This window comes from Cupressus sempervirens, chromosome 10 (assembly GCF_028749045.1).
Source record: "Cupressus sempervirens isolate cs-2001-9-10 chromosome 10, ASM2874904v1, whole genome shotgun sequence".
Lineage (NCBI taxonomy): Eukaryota > Viridiplantae > Streptophyta > Pinopsida > Cupressales > Cupressaceae > Cupressus > Cupressus sempervirens.
Window position 1 is genome coordinate 404922769 of NC_143127.1, and position 25801 is coordinate 404948569.

At 35.8% G+C, this 25801-nt stretch overlaps 1 protein-coding gene across 4 annotated transcripts in view; it reads left to right on the forward strand.

Annotated features, from left to right (window-relative positions):
• LOC149534376 (S-adenosyl-L-methionine-dependent methyltransferases superfamily protein) overlaps positions 1-25801 on the forward strand; it is a 132686-nt gene that overhangs the window by 1827 nt on the left and 105058 nt on the right. For all 4 annotated transcript variants that reach the window (XR_016357186.1, XM_089805084.1, XM_089805083.1 and 1 more), the window contains exon 2: positions 6224-6419. Coding sequence is in view for 3 of the 4 variants with exons in the window: in XM_089805084.1 (XP_089661210.1) it covers positions 6224-6419 (196 nt within the window). In the remaining variant the exon portion in view is untranslated. The remainder of the gene's footprint in view (positions 1-6223; positions 6420-25801) is intronic.

Sequence of the window (25801 nt, forward strand, 5' to 3'; positions counted from 1 at the left end):
TAGTACTAGGACATAAACTTGAAGAAAGCTTAAAATGGGAAGCCACAAGGATATTAACAGGTTTCACATTTTGCATACTGAATCTGATGAGAATCTTCTCCACATATTTCTTTTGTGATAACCAAAGCTTACCATGTTCCCTGTCTCTGTGTATTTCTATAACCAAAATTTGTTTTGCTGCTCCTAGATCATTAATATCAAAAGTCCTAGCCAACTGAGGCTTCAACTTATTAATTTCAGCCATGCTTTTACTTGCTGCAAGCATATTATCAACATATAATACCAAGATAATGAATAAGCTATTTTCGAAACTTTTAAAGTAAACACAATGGTCATACTCCTTACAAAGTTTTTGCTCACCATGAAGGAATCAAACTTCTTGTACCATTACTTGGGTGATTGCTTTAGGCCATACAATGATTTCTTGAGTTTGCAAACAAATTTCATTTTGCAATCTTGAACGAACCCTTATGGTTGTTCCATTTATATATCTTCATTCAAATCTCCATGTAGAAATGCTGTTTTAACATATAGTTGCTCTAACTTAAGATTAAGTAAGCCAACTAATGCTAATACAATCCGAATAAAAACAAGGTTAACAACTAGTGAAAAAACCTCACGAAACTCAATACCTTGTTTTTGAGAATATTCTTTTGCTACCAACCTTGCCATGTACCTTTCATTTTATCATTAACACCCTTCTTCAGTTTGTAGACCCACTTTCAGCCGACAACCTTTTTACCCTTTGGAAGTTCTACCTTTCATGTCTTATTCTTCTCTAAGGCATCAATTTCTTCTTTCGTTGCTATTTTCCATTTAGCATTACTCATTGCTTCTTGATAACAATTTGGTTCTCCATTGTTAGAAATCAAAGCGACAGATGAAACAAAATCGTCATACCTTTTAGGAGGATTCTTGACTTGTGCAGATCTCCTAAGAAATGGTTGTGATATTTCCATAGTTTCCTGTATATTTTCTAAATCGACACCTTCGTCTTCAAAAAAATTTTCATGCTCTTTTTCTTTCTATAGAAGGATGAGTTTCCAACTGAACTTGTTGATATTGTGGTACTTGTTTCTGTTCCAAATTATTTTTTACAAAATCTGATCTTGTTAGAGAGGATTCTCAAATACTATATCTCTGCTAATGATGACTTCGTGGGTAGTAGGATCCCACAATCTATATCCCTTAACTGTATTACCATAGCCAACAAAGTTGTATTTCTTGGATTTGTGGTCTAACTTTGAATGCTGATTCTTAAAAACAAGAGCATAAGCATCACAACCAAATATTTTCAGATTTGAAAAATCACATGAATGACATTTCCATAACTCTTTAGGAATCTTGCAATCTATTGCAATTGATGGTGATGGATTTACCAAATAGCATGCTGTATTAACTGCTTCTGCCCACAACTCTTGTTGCAATTGGCATTACTAAGCATACTTCTTGCTCTCTCTAGAAGAGTCCTATTCATGCATTCAACAACACCATTTTGTTGAGGAGTGTAAACTGTGGTTTTATGCCTTACAACCCTAGCTTCCTTGCATTAATTCTCAAACTCTAAAGATGTGAATTGGGCCTCCATTATCTATTCTCAAACACTTGATTGATCGACCTATACTCTTTTCAACAAAAACTCTAAATTGTTTGAATACACCAAACACATTAGTTTTACTTTTAATAAAAAAAGACCCATACCTCTTTAGAGTAGTCATCTATAAATGTCACAAAATATGACGCTCCTCCAAAAGAAACTATAGGGGATGGACCCCATATTATGATAATAGATAGTTTCTATTATCTCTGTTTAGTATCTAATGGTTATCTATTATAATCTTCTATAAATATTAGAATGTTTCTAATATTTAGTTAGCTGTAGTTATCTATTAGCTTTCTTCAGCTTTCTTTTAGCTAGAATAGAATATTTCTATTCTTTATGATCATTTCCTAAGGAAACATCACTTTATTCTTTTGTATATATAGACCTCTCGGTCTCTGTTAATAACAAACAAATATTTTCCAATTACTTTGTAATATGGTATCAGAGCCAATACTCTAATTTTTTTTGAAAATAATTATAATTTCTTGATTGAAATTATCTACCTTTTATTTTTCGAAATTATTTACATGCATATTTGCTTCCAACTCTCTATTACAACTAGGGTTTCGGTTCTGAGAGATTTGAATCTGACGATTGCTAGTTTTGTTCTGCAACCCATTTTTGTCTAGATCCATCTATTTTTTCTGCACATTTCTGCCATTGTTTGAAGTTTTTTTTTAGCTAGGGCCATTTTTGTTCAAAACCCTAATTTTGGGGTTTGGATTTTTTTTTCTAATTGTAGATTCTTGGTGGGTTTTTCAAGAGCTCAATTGGGTTGTCGTTTGATTTTCCCAGGTGATTTGAATGGATATCGTCTAGAATACCTTTGCTTGTATGACTACTAGATTTAAATTTCTGTCTACATTGCTTTCCAAAGATACAATGCTTGCAAAAATTCAAATTCAAAGATTTTAAGTTTGGAAGCATCTTACGATTTACCAATACCTTTTGCCCTTTCTCGCTCATATGAATCAATTGTTGATGCCATAAACGAGTAGATTCATCTCTTTCCTTAGATACCACTATTGCATGACTTACATCTATACTTTCTTCCAGCCTATAAAGGTTTCTGACTTTTGTAGCCTTAAATACTTTAAGAACTCCACCTTGACAAGAGAATTTATAAATGCTAGAATTCAAAACACCCAAGGAAATGAAGCTCTTTTCTCTTCTGGTACATGTCTTACTCCTATAATGTCTTTACACCACCATCAAACATCTTGATTCTAATACTCCCAATCCCAACAGTCTTACAAGAAGCATTATTTCCCATAAAAACAACAATTCCATCAATAGGCTGGTAAGAAGAAAACCAACTCCTATGTGGACACATGTGATCAAAAGCACTAGAATCTAAAATCCATTCATCTTGATGTTGTAAGATATTACAAAGAGATAACACTTCATCAACTGTACTTGAATTTGCCTCAGCTAGATTCGCTTCCTGTTTGGATTCATCATTCTCTTCCTTTCTTTTCCAACAATTTTTCTTGAGATGCCCCGCTTTATTGCAATACCAACATTTTCCCTTACTCTTTTTGCCTTTTGACTTGGATTTGGATTTATCTCTCGAACCTTCCCCCTTTCTGTGGAACAACCTCTAGCCACAATTGTTTCCGGTGTGGAGGTTTCTATATTAGACTTCCTTCGCATCTCTTTAGACAACAAAGTGCCCACAATAGAACCAAGTTCAAGGGAATCAATTGTACTAAGACTAATAGAAGTAACTGAGTGATTCCAAGATTCAGGCAAAGAACATAACAATGTAATTGCTTTGTCTTCATCTTCGATTTTTACTTCCATGCTACCCAATTGACAAATTAGAGTATTGAAAACGTTTAAATGATCAGCAATTTTTGTACCTTCCTTCATTTGCAGGCTATACAGTTGCCTCTTCAAGTAGATTCAGTTTGTTAAGGATTTTGTCATATAAGACTCCATTCTACTCCATAAACCTGCAGCTGTATCTTCTCCAACAATATATAAGAGAACCTCATCTGCCAAACACAACTGAATTATGCCTAGGGTTCTCATATCCGAATCTTCCCAATCATCATTAGTCATATTTGTTGATTTCTTTGACTTTCCAGCCAATGGTTTATGCAATCCCTGCTGCACTAACAAATCATGTGTCTTGAGCTTCCATAACTCAAAGTTACTTTTTCCATTAAATTTCTCCACCTCGAATTTTGCATTTGAAACTTTTACCATTTGATGCTGCAAAAAACTCAACCCCAAATCCTAACACAACTATTGCAAAAAAGAAATTGCTCTGCTACCATTTGATAAGAAAGCGGAAGCATTAACCAGAAACAATAAACTTATGGCACAGATTAGATGCAAAGAAACAATGAGAGAAATAATGAAGGATAACAACACAACTGACAATACACAAATATACGTGGTAAAACCTTGACAATATATCAAGGAAACATCCACGGGGCGAGTATTTGTAATCTTTTTGCTCAGAGGAAAATCAATTACATCTCCAACTTCACAGTTGCTGCTGCAATATTTCTCTTGAAAACATTATTATTTGCCTTCATAGAGAAGAAAGATATATAACCTTTTGAAGATAAGAGAAATCTCTAAACATAGAATAAAACCCGATTTATTTCTTAAAAAAATGTAGAAGTTTCCTTTTGAATATAGAAACTGTTCTTTTCCTAAAATAGAGAAAATTCGTTTTCACAATCTTGTTTTTTCCGCTTTTCCTCATTGTTGTCATTATCTAACATGAATGCACCTTATTTAGCCACCCAGTTCATCATGTCTCCATTGCAGTTATTGTTTGCCTTACTGTGATGGGAGAGATTCAATCCTACTTATGTTCATCTTATCATAGGGGCTTTGAACCCGCGTCATACCCATTAGAGTGTTCCACACCTGACAACTATCTTATAAACCATGGTCACAGCTTCAAGTTCTTCCAACATAACTTATTTGGCACAAGCAATGCATGCCCTAGGGTGACATGATAGGCAGAGGCGGAATGACAATTTTGAAAAGTTTATAGACAAAATGTTTCTAATTCCTGCACCTCATTCAGCTCCATTTATCAATCCATCATCACAAGTTCAATTCTGATGATGTAATTTTCTTGCAACAAGTAATTTGGTCCCTAAAATCAGATGGCAGGCAAACCTATTGATAGAGTATAAGTTCTAAACTTACAATATATACAATTGATTGAATTCATGAAATATTGACAATTGGTCTGTTTGTTGGAGTGACACAAATCACTGAACATTTTCTCCGGGTATTGTCATACCCAAATTTCCTCCTAATGCTGATTGGGTATGGTAAATCCCTCTTCGTCCTTGGTAAATCCAGAGACTTATGGCATGTCTTTTAAAGGTAGTGCACGATAAGTTTGCATCACATTCATAAAAATATAAACTTGGGTCATTGTTAAATCAGTGTACCTCACATTGATTACACTATAGCTTCACCAAATGCCTGTTTTGGAGTTATAGGATGCCTCATTGCTGTGAGGGGTATTTGGAATTGGTTCATCCTTCTGCATGTGTCCCTCCTTATCATCAGATAATGACCCTGTAAACTGGTAGGACAAGGCTTTTTAAATGCACTGTACAACAAACTTGGACAACTTTAATAAAATTCTAAAGTTGGGTCATTATTGAATCAGAATGTACAACTCTGATTACACTATGGCTTCACTACATGCCTGTTGGAGTTATAGGATGCTTAATTGCTGTGAGGGAAATATGAACCTGGCACATCTTGCATGTACCCCTGCTTATCATTGTGTAATGACCATGTGGATTTGCAAGATGAAGCCTTTTTCCAGTGGTACCCAGGGATGCGATTCTGGATCCATCCCTTGCTCCCAGAAAAAAATCCATCCCGGAAACTCATTTTCCCATCTCACCATCCCCCTGTCCTGGAAACCTAGGGCAATACAGCCTTTTTCTGGTAAGATAGAGGTGAGCTTATTGGGCTTGTGAGTGATAGGGCTGTTTAGTTCCCCTGTGAATGCAGTAATTTGCTGTAAACTCAGTAGCATCAGGCATGATAAAATAATCGAAAAGATAACAAATATGCACCCACAGGGTTTGTAGGGGACATAATTTGATATTCATTTCCTTTTTCTGGATACATAGAGGTGAGATCATTGAGGTTCTGAGTGATAGGGCTGTTCTAGTTCCCCCGTGTATGCAGGAATTTGCTGTGAATTCAGTAGCACTAGGCATGATAAAATAATCACAAAGATAACAAACATGCACCCACAAGGTTTTTAGGGGACAGCTTTTGATTTTCATTCTTTATATCTATCCTCCACTTTTGTCCCTTTGAAACAGATTTTTATTCTCATTTTTAGTCTAATTAGTATACTGCTTCATCACCCTGCAATTAGCTATAATCTTTGGGTTCCTGAATTTCTCTGTCACCAAGCTTTGAACTCTTGCATCATAATAAGTGCAAGTTAAAGTTTGAGCTCTGAGATATGATTTACTGAATGCGCATTTACTGAATTCATTTGTATAAAATTTGAAGAGCTCAATAACCCTTGCTGGTTTTGGCAAACATTTAAAAGCTCAGAGCTGCAGCTATCAAGAGCTTGGGCTTACACCATATTTTTTCTGTTGTTCATCACAGCGAATGAACCTTACTGCAGTTACTGAGCGCTGTGCTGTGATGGAGAGGCATGTGGAGGACTCACTTGCATTGCTTCCAATTATTGAAAATGCATATAGTAAACATTGCTCTGCAATTGAACCTCCCAAGTTCAAGGTGGTTGATGTGGGAAGTGGAGCTGGACTTCCTGGGATTATTCTTGCTATAGCACGTCCAGGTAAGGCAGTTGCTTGTATTTTCATCTAGATGTAGAAATGGAGTTATAGTAAGTTGAACCACTGTCCTGATTGAGGTCAGATTTCAATGAAGTGTATCGGTGCAAATATGTCCAACTATCATAAATGCGGGTAGAGCACAAGAAATAGGCAGTGCATGAATAGTAAAAAAAATTAAACAGAGCAACACACCATATTTAGATTGGACAAATCTCCTGATGTTATCTGGATATTCACAATTAATTATTATATAACCTGCTTTCATTGAAGTGGTCTTTGCTTTTTTGTTTTAAGCAAATGGAAAAGGAATGAGAGGGGCTTGTGCTGTCTTCATGCTTTTGTTGAATCTATCTTTTTGTTCGTTTCAACCAAAGAAAAAAAGGAATGGCAGGATCTTGTTTCCTTTCTGAACTCTGGCCCATCTTCTTAAGTTTTCAACATTTTATTATTGGGGAATTGTAGTAGTAGCCGTTATAGCTAACTTTGCACACTCACATATCCTAAACTGTACATTGAACATCAACAATTGTTTTTTGTTGTCTCTGTATGCAACATAACTGCTTACAAAATGTTTTTTGGCTTTTGGGTAGTAATGATGCTTCCTGTAGTCTTTCTTACATGCTGAAGCCTCAAATAGTGGCCATTTCAAAGTGTTGCTTGATAAATGGCCCATTTTGTGCCATTGCCTGTTTACTTAGACAACCAAAATGTTTGCACAATAATTTTGCAACTTTTGCACAAATGCTCAAGTAATGGTGCATTCTTGATACCAATAAACTTGCACAATTGATCTAATTGCTAACATTTTTTTTTCCAAAAATGTTGGGCTGGAATGCCCCCATTTTATGAAATAGGGTTTTATAATAAACAACAATAAAAATTAATAAACGAATAAATTAAAATGAATTATAATATTATAAAATTAACTATGTTATTAATATAACTATGAAATAATATAATATAGCAACAATATATGTTGAAATTGATGAAAGATCAACCCAACAACTCCTAAGAATCACCTGCATGCAAACACCTGTCATAGAAAGAGAGAAGCAAAAAAGCTATGGAGGCAAGAATTGCCAGATCCATAATGAGACATTCTTGATGAGCAAAAAAAATTGCTATAATAAAAAATGAATTTGTTAATAATTACAAAGAGAGGTCGTCCTTATAAATGAGATCGAAACCATAAAAAGGTCTAACATAGGTTGCATCATAATAATTAATAAAATAATTAATTATTAGATGCCTAAAGTTTAGCTTAAGCAAACTAGAGTTAATTAGAAAATATCTAATTACTCTTAACACCACCACTTAAGATAGACTTAGGGAGTAGCTAAAAACCTAAAAACCACTAAAGAAAGTAGATTTGGGTCTCGACAACAAAACTTGATGAGGTACCCAAGCACAACCAAATCTCTGAAAAAAAGAGAAATAGAGAAAACCACATGGGAAAAACCCTACTCCAAAAAGAGATGGAAAACATGCTGAAAGAACTAGTGAAGGATTGAAGAAGCCTTCAAACTAGGGAATGTCCTGAAAGATAGGAACAAAATATGATCATGAAGAATACCATTGAAGCATGTAGAAGTTGCAAAGCTCTGTCGAAAATAACTCATGATCTGAAGAACCTCCACTAAAATAGAACTTGATCAGGTAGAGAAGACATTGAATCAGGAGGTACACAAAGGCAAACAACTAAAGTCGAAGATATATAGATAGTATGAAACACCAAAGCCTGAAGAGCTGATCAATCGAACATGGAATGCTGCATCCAAAGTAGGAATGAAAAGAATTGTGTCTATATGGTAAATGATCCATCTCACCGAAATGCATAGGTACCCAACCACTGCATTCGCCTAGTACATAGGAAGAAAAACTGAATACATAACTCACTCCATCGAACCAAGGAAGCATGAGAAACAACAGAAGAACTCCCTGTAATGCAGACAAGGGTGAGGTGATAGGCAACTGGAAAAGTGGGCTAAAAGAACTGCATGTCAAGGAATCACGATCAAAATGCACAAAAGAGTACATATGTATATACTGAGGTGATCAATCTCAGACACATCATGAGGCTAATGTTACAGAAGGGAAATTCACTGGCACTTTAATCAGAGTAGTGCATGTACAATAAGACACAAGATATGGTGAATCCCAAGAATACAATAATCTGCATGAGTGTCCTCAGATGACATTGCTCAAATCAGAAGGCAAAAATAAGGCAAAACAACTGAAACGAAAATACAGATGACATATGATGCTTTATCTTAGTGCATTTGTGCATTTGCAAGAATGCATACAAATGATAACTAAATAGACCATAAGAGACACAAGACTAATACAATAGATAGTATGAGTCATGATGAATCATCTAAAGCAACAAAATCAATCCCCAAACCTGAAACAACCAAGATATCCACCAGAATGCAAAAATGCAAAATACTGAATAGAATGTGCCTGGAGCAGAATCTAGAAAAACAACCAGCATCACTAAAACAATATTGGAAAGACCTTTCCAATGATATAAAGAATTCCCAAATCAGAGATCGGATGCTCAAGATGTCTCTTGGAGTGCAAAATTGTACCCTTGACTTTGACAACAGAAAAAGCAATAAAAAAACATTAAAACTAAGACGGCCTCGGAACCAACTTTCGAGCGATATCTCGTTTGCAAAAAACGGAGTCCGTATACCTAAGATATGAGCAAAAGCGCGAAGGTAGTTCCAAACAAAGCCTGAAGAGGTGACAAGAGTGTTGATGCAATGCTGACGTTAGCAAGTGACGAGCATAAAGTTGATGGTCAAACAACTGTTGAGGCAAAAAAAATGCCTGAAAAATGAGTCCTGCAGGAAAAATAAATCTGCCACCGGAAACATATGCCGAGCAAAGAGTCGGTGTCGGAAAAAATATTTTGATGCCCAATAAAGCACATGTGTTTAAAATTGCACATGGATCGAGAATATCCCAAAAACCACCAACCAAGCAGCATCCAAAAAACCACCGAATCACGAGGGAAACAAAGCCCCATCAATGTAATTGGAGCATAGGCAAGTGGGCCCGTAGGGAGTAGTTTGGCCACGTGGACCAAGGCATAATCGGGTGCCTTTTAATGCAAAAACAGATCCTGTATGTATGCAAAAACAAACACATGGAGAAGGCAAAACTGCCTTCGAAGACCATCACCAAATCTTCCAAAACATTAGCTGGAAATCACGGGCTGGACATTGCACTTTACATGTGCCAAAAAAAAATGCAAGAACCCCCCCCAAACAAAATGCGTGGGGACCACCAAACTTGGCCATAGTCGCACATACCAAAAAAAAAAACCTTGAAATTGGAGAAGACCATCCAATAATCTGCCCAGAAAAGAGGGCTGGAAATGGTATTGCAGGAGTTACGTGGAACAAAGAGCCACGTGGAACCGTTGGCAAGGATGGTCGGTGACCTCGAGTAGCATGTGGAGGCAATTGCGCATGGAGCCGCTGATTGGGCGAAGAAAACTAAAGAAGTGTCACAAATCACACATGTGTAATCCAAAAAGAATGCCAAGTTCCCAAACAAGGCATGACGTCCAAACTGTGGTGTAGGTGTAGACTCCAAGTCAACAATCAGAAAAACCCAAGTTTGCGGGCTGTTGGCGGATGAGCAACGAACGTAGCGTAAAGAGGTCATGCGAGGGCGGTAGAAGGCAGCGGTGGAGGTCAATTGGGTTCCTCGGGCAATAGTGCCGTAGGTTGCAGAGGGTGGCGGAGGGCCGATCACAAGCTATGGTAGAGAAAAAAGCCGCGCGGGAGTGGAGTTGCGCAAAGGTTGCAGGCGACGTGGGCCGCGGAGCTTGGAGGTGCAAAGGGCTGTGGAGAATAGGCCACGGGGCACAATAGCGGTTTCGGCCGAGGGCGGAGGAGGCCACTGGGGAGTGGTACCAAGGAAGAGCAGCAAGTGGATTTGAGGGCCATCATTGGAGAGAAGGCCATGGGTTGCGGACCGCTGAGGATAGAGACCATCGCAGTGGTGTGATGGTGGTGCCTGCGAGTGCCCCCAAAAAATAAATATTTTTTTGATTTTTTAATTATATATTTTTTGAAACCCTCTTCGATCCGCATGCCAAGGGCAGAAAAATGCCCTTGGGCAATTTTTTTTTTTTGCCTCCCATTCCAACTATCCAAAATGGACAAGTTTTATATGGAACTGGGGGTTTTCAAGTGCTTTGAGCTCAACGGTGATGTCTATTTTTTCTCAAAGTGCCTTGAAAATCAGTGACCCCCCAAATCCAATAAAAAAATGCGGAAAGCTTAGATTTGAAAACTGATGCCAAATCTCTGCTCCCAAGAATCACCTGCATGCAAACACCTGTCACAGAAAGAGAGAAACAAAAAAGCTATGGAGGCAAGAATTGCCAAATCCATAGATGAGACATTCTTGACGAGCAAAAAAAAATTGCTATAATAAAGAATGAATTGTTTAATAATTACAAAGAGAGATTGTCCTTATAAAGGAGATCAAAACCCTAAAAAGGTCTAACCTAGGTTGCATCATAATAACTAATAAAAGAATTAATTATTAGATGCCTAAAGTTTAGCTTAAGCAAACTAGAGTTAATTAGAAAATATCTCATTACTCTAACAATATATACAATTATAATATTAATAAATAATAAACAATTATATTTTTATTCTGGAGATTATTGTTTGCCATGTTTTATATGGGAACCCTCTTGAATTGAATGGGTTTAGTCCTCATTAGACCTGGCTATATGAGGCTGTATGAGGAATGATTAATAAAGTAATAGCATATAACAACAATTGCAAATAATATAATGTAAATGAATGGGGACCATACAAACCAAAAGATGATTAGTAATCATTCAGGAGATGAAGAATTGACCAGGCTGGTTTCTCATAGGCAATCCATTGTGCCACCACTGCTAACATACATAGTTGGACTCAACATTGCTGGCTACATATCCAATCGAGCGACACCTATTTATCTATTAAGACTTTTGATCGGGACTCCACACTCCATGTATGCATACTTACTTGAAGACCATATATTGTGCGGGATGTGTTCCCAATTAATATCTCCAGTAGACAATGACAGTTAGTATGCAAGTAGTATAGCATGTCAGTCCGATCATTTCAATATCAGTTAAACATCTCATATCCGACATACGAGAATAGCCTAAACGACTGGCGTCCGAACTTTAACAAACATTAAATTTTTTAAAGAACCAATTGCAAAGAAGCCATCAATTTTTCATAGCAGCTCTCTGGTCAAAGGTAGTATGAAAATGATAATGTCTTCAGTAAATATACTAATAAATGATTATAATCGCTCCAAAGAGATATGATAATAATCATATTCGGAAGAATAAATGGCATTAACAAGCAACTAAAACAGATATATAATGGTATAATCAGCACCAAACACCAAGTGGTAGGAGATGCAATTTGTATAGGACAGTGATTTGAACAGTCAAAAAAAAACAAAAAACTAGGCACCATTAACTATGGAAAGGGTGCAATGTATTGAATAGAGGCACGTAAGGAGAAATGTCTCTCAAAACAAATGGATGCAGCTGTTCAGTTGGCACATTATAGAACCAGAATTGATCTCATTTTCACAGATATAAAGAGGAATATAGAATTGGACAAGTATGAAGAAAAATACAGGAAACTTTAGCAATACATATATACACCGCGGCGTGAACAATTGATAATGGGTATATTAATTAAAGTCTACCCTTAAGCAGTCTGCAGATAAGAGGACAGGGCAGAGGATGATTAGAGAAGTATAGAGGGGAACACAGAAAGGAGAGCTTCAGATCACTGTAAAACAATATTATCGAAGAGGAGTTACAAAACATGGAAAAAATGAAAAAGAGGTCGCAGTATATATGGAGAGACTGCAGTTTATACATAGGAGATTGCAGTTCATGTAATGGATATCGCAGTTTATAATGAAGGTTGCAGTTTATATGCATATGATCGCAGTATACATGATTGGAGAGGATACCATCTAAATCAGGGTATTTATAAAAGAATAAGAATCATATTGCATATTGAGTGGGAATAGATATCTATTGAGAGGGAAGAGATATCCTTCTTCATCAGTGATAAGGAGTAGAAAATACATTAACGGTATTAACAATGCTCAACTCAGTATTTTTCAATAGAACGATATCTATTGGAAGGCTATATATATATATATACTAAATTCATTTCACCAAAATATTAGAAGAACCATATCAACTAAGGCGACAATTGTAGTAGACTTGATATAAATTGCATTATCAGCATCAAGAAAGAACAAGCACATTGAAAACAGAAAGTTATATGAGAGTTATTATCTAACAAAAGAATTCTTGGGAATCTAAATAAACTTGGTGGCATTAAGAGTTGCATATATCAAATTGTCATGGCAAAAATTGCAATGATGTTTTGAAATAAATTTATCACTGCTACATCTTACTCAGTACATAAAGTTTAAAGCAGCAATTCACAGTACGGATAGAGGATCCAAGAGAATTGTCTCAAATGACTAAGCCAATCTACTAAGGGACATTATAGTGGCTATTGGCTTATAGATGATTTTCTGGTGGGCTTTTAATTTGTGAAATGTAGTGCACAGCTATTGGAATGCACTTGGCTATTGGTGCTCTTCCCCTAGAGATGATAAGTGAATTCATATTTTCTGAGTGTTTCATATATCTAGGACAAAAAATTAAAACAAGATTTATATAAAGTCTTCACCATAGAAGTAATTTAACCTCATCTTTGATCTTTAATCTCAAAAATATCTTTGACTGTTAGACCTAGTTTTATATCCACAACATCCTCAAATCACATTTTTATTATTCTGCAAATGCTTTGTTATGCCATTGATCTACCCATGAAAATCTTCTTGCATCACTAAAAAGGGTACTTAATTTGTTCATTCATTTATTCACATTTGTAATTGAGAGTTTTGTATCATTCAATATTTATGGTGAATTTAATGTGTGGTGATAGTTAATTCAGGCAATACCTTTGTTACTAGGCAGATATGTACAATAGGACCTTGAACACTATATTATTTAATGCAGTGTTGATTAAAAGGAATAGTTATGTATTGTCCTGCTGGACAAGAGAGTGTTTTTCAACTTATTTACACTTTGGATGGGTAGATGCATTGGTTGTTGTCTTCTATAGGACAAGTAAGTTAAATTTGTATAGCACAGATTCAATTTAGTGGTCTATGCCTTGATGGAAAGAAAAATGTTCCTACATCTTAGGACCAACTATTTGCCCATTAGAATATTTGGCATAAAAATGTAGGAAAATGTTTTAAGTCATTCATGATGGTTATGGATGGTATTGCATTCTGAAAGCACTCACTGTCATTTTTAGACCAGCTTTGAGTTACATGTCACATTAATATCATTGACTGTCATACTAAGGAGGAGCAAAGCAATTTGTCATGGTAAATTTGATTTTCTTGTGGATATGTATTGAGCTAGAGCTAGGTTATGGATTGGCTTAGAGACGATTTCAAATTTGTAAATATTGCAATTTTGTCATTTTTGATAAAATCAAAAAGTTTATTCAGTGATCAAAAGGGTTCAAGGCCAAAGTACAATGAGACAAGGTTGGAAGCCAAGAAAGGAGTAACTACAAAATAGGGTGAACTAAGAATCTTTCTTAGGTCCATTCTTGGATGTCATATCTAGAGGATGCTTATTATCTTTAGGGCATCTATTAACTATGATAGAGTCATCGGGGGACTTAATGAGCAAGTCCCCTATTATCATGCACCAAGGTACAAAGGTTTTTCTGGATATCATTGAAATCCCCTATATTGGCACTCAAAGTCTTAGTTTGATCATCAAGGACAAGACTTCATCAAAATTTCCTTCTATCCACTTACCTCCATTTGAAAAAATGACAATTCATGTTATCCAATAGATCCTCAATAGAAGAAGTGAGATTGTAAAGATTCATTTATTCTATATGAATCTTTTGGATGCAATTGTTGTCTGTTTATTTATAAACTTTTGGACATTGGGAATTGCATTTATATGAAACTTATGACGAGTATTCTTGTTGGATGTGGGATCCAAAGTTCTATTCAAATTGATTAGCTGTGGCTGGACCATTTGAGAAAGGATCCTTTTTGGGAGGCATGAGATTACACAAGACAACCTTATGCCTCCCTTTCAAATTGAATATAGAAGTTAACTGTATAACTGCAAAATATCATGCTCCTCCTTTGATTTTAGGATGTTTTTCAAATAGGCTACATTCACCTATTGCTGGTATCTTCATTATTGCAAAAAGTGGAGTTGAAAGGAATGTTGACATTCTTAGTGGCTAGATTTAATGATGATTGGAGAGTTAGAAGAGCAACACAAATAATGATTTGTTGAGCTTCAATAGCATTGTGCAAGCTGTTGGATAGGTATTAGGGACAATATAGAGCTGAAAAAATAGCAACTTTTTTATGCTAGTGGAGGTCCACAAGCAAATGGACATGGGAGGAAAGAAGGTAAGGAGCTCGAGTGCTTATAAAGAAAGTAGGGGCACAAGATAAAGAGAAACATCTTTGGAATGCTTGCCAATTAAATTACAAAAAAGGTTTGAGACTATACATGGGAAGGAAGAAAGCTACAAAATGCTTTTCAAGATGTTAAAGGGGAAAATGGTGTTAGGAATGGGGGAGATTGTTGAGATAAGAGGCAATAGTCAGCATTGTAGGAGATTGTTGATGGTTGACATGTTGGATTGATGACAAGTTTTGTCGTTGATGTCAAATAATGTTCTAAGGTTGCTGACAGACACAAATTCTCTATGTGGCAAGATATTGATCAGCTCAGTACGGACAATTTTTGACGTTCATAACTATGCAAGCATCTATTTGTGTTGCAGGGTGAGGGTATACCTTATGTATACGGTCACAACTCTTTATGTTTTAGATTGTGTGTTTTTAAGTTGTTTTGGTGAAGACTAGTTATAAACCAGTGACAGGGAATTATGCTAGAGGTAATTGAAGTATTTTAGGTATAACTTGTTGGGAAGCTGAACTTAAGGTTTGCCAGCATAAAAGTTGTTAGAAGACTTTAATGTGCACGTATGTTCAGATTTGTGGATTGTTTGGTTCATGCTTGGTTGGTTGCTAGTGTGTAACGTGTGTTATATTATCTTGATACCTGATAGGGTGGTGTAGCGTGCTGATTTATCCTAGCAAGCATTGATTATTTATCCTAGCATGTGAATTAATCTATGTAATTATTCTATAATTGTTTAAGAAGGCGTGTATGACTTAGCATGGGTCTATTTGTTTATTTATGCATTGGGGATTAAGTCCGAACATGCCAACCTATTTCCTTGTTTGTAATTGGTATATAAGAAAGTAATTTCTCATTTGTAATGTATGGAATGATATGTTATGTATGCAAGCCTTGATGCTGGAATATCAGAGCAGAGCAGAAGGATTGCAAGATGCTTTGAGAAAAGGTATGAGTGGGATCTATTATCATTCTTAGTGGATTTCAAAGGAAATGTTAAGGCAATTGAGTTGTTGTTCAGTTCGTTCATCCCTTTGGATTTGTAGATCCTTGAAGGTGGCTTTAACCTTCACCTCTAAGATGATGAGTCTTCTTGAAGGTGGATTTAACGTTCATCCTTTCGGTAGTTTGCTCGGGTAGTGAGCCTTTTGTTCTCATCAATTCGTAACAAGGTTGTGAACCTTTTAGTAGGGGTTCAAGTCCTTTAACAGGGACAATTGTACTAAATGCATTGTATTGACTCCTAATAGGGGCTGATTCTTTAACATGGATATTTATATATTAGTATAAAATCTAGTGGGTATCATCCCCACCAGTGTTTTTCTCTTAATAGGGCTGTCCTCAAGAACAAAAACCCTTGAGTTTATGGTGTTGGCTCTCTTGTTGTTGAGCATTGTTATATTATTGATTGGTGATCAGTTTTATAAGTTTGAATTTCATTGCTATTACTCACAATTGATTCAACCCCCTGTCAATTGTGAGGCGTGGACTTTGCTTATTAACAATTGGTATTAAAGCTTGTTGTCCTCTTTGAGATGAAAGCTTAATGGTTTAAGGAGATCCAGGATGGCTTATAGAAAGGGAAGTGAAGTTTGATGGAGATAACTATGATAGCTGGAAGAACAAGGTGAAAACTCATTTGATTTGCATGGGTATTGATTTTTCAACGATCACAAAGAAGAAGGTAGCTATAAAATCAGAGAATGATTTATCTTCATGCACAAATGAGGAGAAGAGAGAATTTCAGTGTAATATGATTGCAAGAGATGCCTTGATTAGTGCCCTATCAGAAGTAGAATTTACAGAGGTCAAAGAATTGAATTCAACTTTTGAGATCTGGACAAAGTTGGAGACATTATATGAAGGTGACAAATACACAAAGCCAACGGAGTTGCATTATTGAAAAGAAAAGCTAGAAAGTACAAGAATGCATGAAGATGAATCAATCAGATCTTTAGTTTAGAGAATTATAGAGATTATTACAAGGATAAGGAATATTGGTGGAACCATAATAGTTAATGAAATTGTGCAAAAGACTCTCAGATCCTTTATACTAGCCTATGATACAAAGATTGTTGCTATTGAAGAAGTGATCTCCTCTCATTCTAGGTTTCAACTGGGAGACAGTGGTTGGTAAGTTTCAAAAGATTAGAAGATGCTTTACTTAAGTTTGAATCTTCTTTTAAGGGTATTGTTCATAAAAATGAAAGAATGCTAACAAAAAGAGGAAGTACTAGTAGACCAATTGGAAATCTTGGAGAATATGTCAAGGATTGGGCAGAAAATGAAGAAAAGGAAAGAAAGCTTGAAGAACTTGAAACTTTAGTTGCAAAGGGAGAACATAGAGGTAAGGAAATTATGAAGGAAAGTTACCATTGATATGTTTTTCATGTAACAAGATTGGTCATTTCGCATCGAGATGTCCTACTAGAGCGACTAAGTATAAGCCTAAGCCTTACAAATCAAAATATCCTAAGGAATGGTACTATGCTAGTGAAGGGGAACCAATATTGAATTTGAAGATAGTGATGATGATGAAATAGGATTTGTTTCTATTAAAGATGGAAGTCCTGTTAATGAAGAAAAAGCTTTAGTTTCACATGTTGAGAAGAAATCAAAATGAATTATAAATAGTGGATGTTCACAACATATGTTAGGTGATAAAGATAAGTTTCTTGAGTTGAAGAAGTATAATGGTGGTATTGTCAGATTTGGTGACAATGTTTGATTAAAATTTAAAGGTGAAGGTTCTATTACTTTTGATGGTAAAATCAATACTGATGATGTTTTGCTTGTTGATAGTTTAAAGCATAATTTATTGAGCACTGGTTAGCTTCTAGATAAGGGTTATCACTTATAGTTCAAAGATGGAAAATGTTTTATTAGAGATCAATTAGGAAATATGATCACTTTGGTACTAAGACAAAAGGTAATGTTTCTCAATTAAATCCTTCTGAGGTAAGTTGTTTTGTTTTAAAGATTGATGATGGTTGGTTATGGCATAGAAGATTTTGTCATGTGAATTTTGATAACATGGTGAGAACTAGTAACTCTAATGTAGTCAAAGATTTACTTAAAATTGTGAAGCCTACAACATGACTTGTAAAGTATGTGTGGTGAGTAAACAGACAAGGAACAATTTATAGAGCAAGAGATTTTCAACTAAAGGAAAGTTGAATTTGGTGCATACAGATCTGTGTGGTCTTCAAAGACAAGAACTTATTATGGTGAGAGATACCTTTTTCTCTTTGTTGATGATTATTCTAGGATGATGTGGGTTGGTTTTCTAAGAGAAAATTCTGAATCTTTGGACACATTCAAGATCTATAAAGCAAAGGTAGAAAATGAATTTGGACTGATTCTAAAATGGTTAAGATCAGATAGAGTAGGTAACTTTACATCAGATAGATTTAATGCATACTATGAGGAGCATGGTATTTTCAGGGAAACTTCAGCTCCTAGGACCCCACGACAAAATGGAGTAGCAAAAAGAAGGAATGAAACTGTTCTTGATACAACTAGAACTATGATGTTTGAAGAAAAGTCACCACATGTACATTGGAGAGAAGCAGTGAATAGGACAATTTACATTTTGAATAGAGTTTAGATAAGGCATGGAACAAGTAAAACCTCTTATGAGATTTGGTTTGGTCATGTATCTTCAGTTAAGTACTTCAATTTTTTTGGAAGCAAATGTTACATTGGAAAACACGATGAGATAGGAAAGTTTGATCCTAGAAGTGATGAAGGAAAATTAATTGGTTATTCTACCAAAAGAAAAGTTTACAAATGCTATAATCTAAGGTTGAGGAAAATAATTGAAAGTGCAAACGTGAAGATTGATGAAATATTTTAGATACAAGATAGAGCATTTGATTATGACTCGGATGAAGAAGCAAATTAGGCTAGCATAAGTCAAAATCAAAATGTGAATTAGAATCAAAACATGGAACAAGAGAAATTCTTGAAATTGACAATGAGATACAAGTATAGATTGGAAAACCAATGGAAGCACCTAGAACACCAAGGTATGTATCTTTAAATCATTTTGATGATCAGGTTATTGGTAATGTAAGTAGCAGTGTAATGACTTGAGCAAGAATGAGAAATGAATTATGTTTGATATCTCAAGTTGAACCTAAGAGTACAAATGAAGTATGTAAGGATGAATCATGGCTTAAATCAATGAAAGAAGAATTAGAGCACATTGAGAAGAAAAATACATGGGAATTGGTTCCTAGGCCTAATGACAAAAATGCAATATAAACTAAGCAGGTATTCAGGAACAAGATGAATAATCACTGTGAAGTAGTGAGAAACAAAGCTAGACTGATATGTAAAGGGTATTTACAACAGGAAGGTATAGACTTTGAGGAGACCTTTTCTTCTGTGGCTAGAATTGAGGTAGTAAGATTGTTTTTGGCATATGTAGCTAGCAAGAATCTCAAGGTTTATTAGATGGATGTCGAATCTCCTTTCTTGAATGGAGAATTGGAAGAGGAAGTATAAATTGAGCAACCCAATGGATTTCCCTTCACAAATTAGGAAGACATGGTGTGCAAATTGAAGAAAGCATTGTATGGCTTGAAGCAAGCTCCAAAAGCTTGGTATGCGAGGTTAGATAGGTATTGATTGCATTTGGGTTTTAGATTAGGTGGTACAGACAATAATTTATATTTGAGAATTAATCTTGAAAACATTTTGATTATTGAAGTATTTGTTGATGACATTATTTTTGGTGGGAATGATGAAATGAGCAATAAGTTTTCTAAATAAATGAAAGTTGAATTTAAGATGTTATGATAGGAGAGATGAGATATTTTCTTGGTTTGCAAATAATGGAGAATGAGGATGGAATTTTCATATCATAGACTAAGCATCTTAAGGATTTGGTATAGTTTGGAATGGAAAATTGTAAGCTAGTTAGGACTCCTATGTTGAGAGGTTGTAAGTTCTACTAAAGATTCACCTAATACATTTCAGACTAGGTACAAATTTGTGATTGGAGGATTTTAAATAACTAACTCACTAGACCTACCATAGCAAATACAGTTGGAATTGTGGCTAGATTTCAAGTAGAACTTCAAGAATCTCATCTAGTAGCTATGAATATAATTTTTTGACCCTTGAAAGAAACAACGGACTATGGTCTATGGTATGATAGATCTAGTGATTTTACTTTGTATGCTTATACTAATGCATATTGGGTAGGAAATATGGATGGAAGGGAAAGCACAAGCCGAGGAGCTTTCTTCCTAGGTGGCGGATTGGTTTCATGGTTAAGTAAGAAGAAAGAATGTACATCTTAGTCTATTGTAGGAGTTGAGTATGTTAGTGCTGTAAACAAATGTTGAAAGAGATTGGTATATCCTTTGATGAGCCTATTGTTATTCATTGTGACATTGCAAGTACTATAAATATGTATAAGAATCCTGTTTTGCATTCTAAAACCAAGCACATATCTATTAAGTACCATTTCTTGAGAGAGAAAGTATTAAGACATTTTTACTAAGCTTTTGCCTAAGGAAACCTTTGAGTATCTTAGGAGTATGCTTGGGGTGACGACCTTGCCTTGCAAAGAGTAATTGATGTAGTTATGCATCAGTCTAGTAGTAATCAGGGTATATTCATAACCCTAGATGTGATGCATGGTGCTATTCGTAACAAAGTAACGAGAATCGGAATCGTATCGGAATCGGCACGGCCGAATCGAATCGTGAATCGGGGGTGAATCGCCGGTGAATCGGCGATGAATTGGCAAATTTGAAAAAACCCTTTAAATGTAGAGATTTTAACAATTTAATACTTATTTCATGCACCTCTTATTGAATATAACTTAAACACACTATAACATCATCAAATAGAAGTTGAAACTTAACATATATAAACATGGAAGTTTGTGTTTACCACATGGGGTAAAGAGTTTTTATAAGACAGCTTCACATCCAACACCTACTCCAAGTGCTTCAAAGCATATCACCCCTCTCGAAAGGTTTGCTCTATTGTTCTCTCCACCACGGACAGTCCATGCCTGCAATAGCTTCAGGTCTCATCAACTGGTGAGACTTCCCACGACTGATAACCGCAGCGACTGGGGGTCTAGGGGGCAACACCCCCAGCGGGGTCGAGGGGCAGCGCCCTCGCGGGGTCCTGGGGCAGCCGATACAGGGCGGGGTCGAGGGGCAGCGCCCCCGTCGCCAAAACCAAATTTGCACTCTGAAACCCACACAAAACTATATGGAACATAGTGTTTTTGTGATTTTCTTCTGATCCAACACTCTTTCTGGGAACCGCTGATGTTTTACTACCTGATTATGTCTTTCCCTTCCCTTGGGCATCATCCGTTATGCATTCTAAACATTTTTTATTTGTTGTCGTTTTTTTTTTTTTTTTTTTTTTATAACCTATGGTTCTTCTTTTCTCTTCTCCTCTCTTCTAGTCATGCTTAACAATTAGAAGGCCCTTTAGGGTTATAACAAAGAGGAAAGGTAAAAAAGAAAGCAAAAAACATAAGTGATTTTTTTTATTATTTCCAACTAAACATGCATGCTGTTGCCAGCCGATTTTTGGCGATTTCTAATGGCGATTCAGGCGATTTTTTGAGTGAATCGCCGATACATGCAATTCAGGTGATTCACCCGATGAAATCGCCGATCACGATTTTCGACTCCAAAAAAATCGGGGTGCATGAATCTGATCGCTGAATCGGCGATTCACGCGATTTCAGCGCGATTCTCGTTACTCTGGTTTGTAAGGGGGAGTGGTCGTATTGTGTGGAGCTAAGTCCTAGAGCTTTTATTTTTATTAGTTTTTGTTGTTGGTTTATGTTGGCACTTGATTTGCCTTTTTGGTTGTAGATTGGCGCAGTGGTTAGATCAGAGGAGTTGCATATCTTTCTTAAGTGGAGAGATCAACTATCAAAGGAACAGATTGTTGTCATAGGGGGAGAGATCATTGTTTAGATATTTTGACATTATTTTGGCACCCTTTGCGATTGATGTCAAAGGAAGAGAGATTCATGTGAAATAGCTCTATACGAGGTGAGTTTGTTTAAAAGAGAGCTATGTTGAGGATATTTAGAAAGTTGTATTCAGTTGCTACTTTTGGGTTGATGGTTTTTCACCATATTTTGCCATCAATGTAGGATTGGACGAGATTCCTAAGATAAGAGGAGATAGTTAGCATTGTGGGAGATTGTTGATGGTTGACATGTTGGATTGATGACAATTTTTGTTATTGATGTCAACATATGTTCTAAGGTTGCAAACAAACTCATATTGTGTATGTTGTAGGCTATTTATCAGTTCGAGATGTATAGTATTCGATGTTCTTAAATATGAGAGCTTATATATGTGTTGTAGGGTGAGTATATACCTTATGCCTAAGTTTGCAACTCTTTATGTATTGACTTGAGTGAGTTTCAATTGTTTTGGTGAAGACTGTCAAAATAGTAGTGATAGGGAATTATGCAAGAGGCAGTTGCAGTATTTTGGGTATAACTTGTTGGCAAGATGGACTTAAGGTTTGCGAGCATAGAAATTGTTAGCAAACTCTTATTTGTGCATATTGTTGTATTTGTAGATTGTTTGGTTCATATTGGGTTGGTTGCTAACGTTTAATGTGTGATATATTATTATGGCAGCCGATAGGGTGGGGTAACATGTTGATTTATTTTAGCAAGCATTGATTATGGATCCTATCATGTGAATTAATATATGTAATTGTTGTATAATTTTTTAAGAAGGCGTGTATGCCTTGTCATGAGTCTATTTGTTTATTTGTGCATTGGGGAAGTCCTAACAGGTCGACCTTGTTTTGCTTGTTTGTAATTGGTCTAAAGGAAAGTAATTTCCTTATTTGTAATGTATGGAATGATATCTTATGTATGCAATCCTTGATGTTGAAAGGATTGTTAGAGGCTTCAAGAAGTGGTATGAGTGGAATCTATTATCATTCCTAGTGGACTTCAAAGGAATTGTTAAGGCAATTAGTTGCTTTTTAGTTAGTGTAACCTTCACCTTTGAGACATCGAGTCTTCTTGAAGGTGGACTTAACCTTCATCCTTTGGGCAGTGCGCTCGGGCAATGAGCCTTTTGTTTTCATCAACTCCTAAAAGGTTTTTAGTAGGGGTTCAAGTCCTTTAACAAGGACAATTGTACTAAATTTATTGTATTGACTCCTAACAATGGCAACATCTTTAATAGGGATATTTACATATTAGTACAAGATCTAGTGGGTATTATTCCCATCAGTTTTTCCCCCACTTAACAGGGTTTTCCTCGAGAACAAAAATACTTGTGTATATGGTGTTGGCTTTCTTGTTGTTGAGCATTGTTATATTGTTGATAGGTGATCAATTTAATAAGTTTGAATTTCATAGTTATTACTTGAATTGATTCGCTTCCGTCCCTCCCCACACTCTCAGTTGTGAGGTGTGGACTTCAGTTAATAAATGGAAGCACTCAATACATGAGAAAGAGGGGCTTAAAGGCATAACTCTCAATATGACTCAAGTTAGATTAACAAGGCTTAAGTAAGGTAAAGGGATGCCAATGCAAAACTCAAGTTATATTAAAGAAGTATGCAAACAATTCTCTTTCATGTGATGTTAATTCACCTTAGATTTGTTATGTGAATGTAAATTATTTAAATATGATTATGCACCAAGCTACTTTAGAGAACGCTATTGTTGCAAAATAAGATCTAGCTAAGAGATGCAATCTAACACCAAACTTAAAATGGAGGGTTCACGACAGGGTCACCAAAATGTTAAGAGGGGAAATGGAAGCATTTAATAAGAGGTGTTTATTAATTAAGATCTTGACCCTAACACCCAATACCAGAGAAAGAGGGGCTTCTAGGCATAACTCTCAATATGCCTCAAGTTAGATTAGCTAGACCCAACTAAGATGAAGGGATGCTAATGCAAAACTCAAATTATAATAAGGAAATATGCAAGCAAGTCTCTTTCATGCAATGTTAGTTCACCTTAGATTTGTTATGTGAAGGTAAATAGGTTAAATTGAATTGATAGAATTGATTAAAGTTGATTAAGTGCTAGATTGATTAACTTGCTTAGGGTTAATTGACTTAATTGCAAGAAACCCAAGTACAACCCTAAATATGCAAGAATTCAGATTTGAAACATAAATGGACAAATAAGAATGCAAATTACCTTGAGAATGTGAATAGGAAGACACTTTGAAGACCTGAAATAGTAGACTGGAAACAACATGATCATAACAAAGACCAGATCTGGAATTAGGAAGTTGACAGAAACAAAACCCATAAAGAGATCTATCCTAGGTAGAAGTCAACTTGTCATGACATATACATCAACTTGGTGTATATACGTTAATTTGGAGGTATAGGTCGACCTAGGTCGATGTATGCTAGAGCTCGAAACTTTTGCACTTCCCAAAATTTCTGTTAAAAAGGTACTCAGATGTGCTTCCTGAACTCTGATCCTAGAACCTATACACAAGAAAAATGGAAAATATGTTGGGGGAGGGCTTGCCTTGGTCAAGCCTTAGATTGAGTAATCAACATTGAAATTGAAATGTAAATGATAAAAGAAATGCTAGCAAGTAGTATGAGTGAATCTAACAGTGAAGAGTATAATTACCAATGTAGATGAAATTGTATTATGTAATCAAGCATGTAATGTAATAGCTTTGACTCAACACAAAAAGCCCAAAAGGAAACCATGTAAGTCAAATCCTCATGAATTTGAATGCTTGCAAATCGCCTTGATGAAGAATTGAAGAACTTGGATGGAAGAATGGAAGATCTCCTTGTTGAAAACAAAACTCCACTACCACCTAGACGAAAGAAGCTTGATGTAAGAAGGAAGAATGTAAGAAGACTTGAACTTGATGAATGCTTGAGATCTTGAATGTGCTTGATGTTGTGTTTGTGAATGTCTATATTATGCACAATGTATGATCTCTTGTTATGAATGCCTTATGTATGTGATGATAATTTGTGTCTTTGATATGAATATGAAATGCTCACGCTCCCTCAAATACTAGTTTTCGGGATACCAAAAGCATTGGAGAAAACAATTTGGAAACCTAAGAGGACACGAGATCCTAGGTTAAATTGGTCCCAGGTATAGGTTGAATTAGGTCGATGTATATGTTAACTTGGCTCGACCTATACCCGAGAGTATCCAAGGTCTGTAATTCCAAGATCTCAGGGGTTGTGCTAAGAGAGTCATAAAATAATTAATTTTATTGAAAGATATGGCCAAAAAGGCATTAAAATAGCACCTATGAGAGCCTTGTGTAGGAATTGGTGATGACTTAGAGATTTGAGCAAGACTGGAAGAAGATAAAGGGACCAAAACCACACCAAGGAGGGCTAAAAGGTCTCAAAATAAGTGCTTCTAGTTGAAGACGATACATTTAGCCCCTCCACTTTAGTGGGAGTATGAGGCAAGTCATACTCTTGGTAAAGGAGGAAGAAGAGATGAAGGTGAGGATTGACAAATTACAAAGAGATAGAACATCATAAAGTTTAAGGACTCAAGCCCCCAAACCTAAGATCCTAACCCATTCCCACAAAAACGACATAAAAGCAAAACAAAAATGAATAAAGAAAAACAAAGCCAAAACAACAATAAATCAAAAGACTCAAAAGAGGTTAGTTTTAAAACCCAAATCAATTAGTGAAAGAGACCTCATGAAGAAATGTCTTACCCACTAATATCAAGTTTGGAAGGTGATTACAAAAGCATAAGGGCCTATTTGGTTGTTGGCTTAGGAATTGGAAATTATAATTGAAAATGGGAATGAGAATGAGAATGGGAATGGGAATTGAAAATTGGAATTCTAGTCCTAT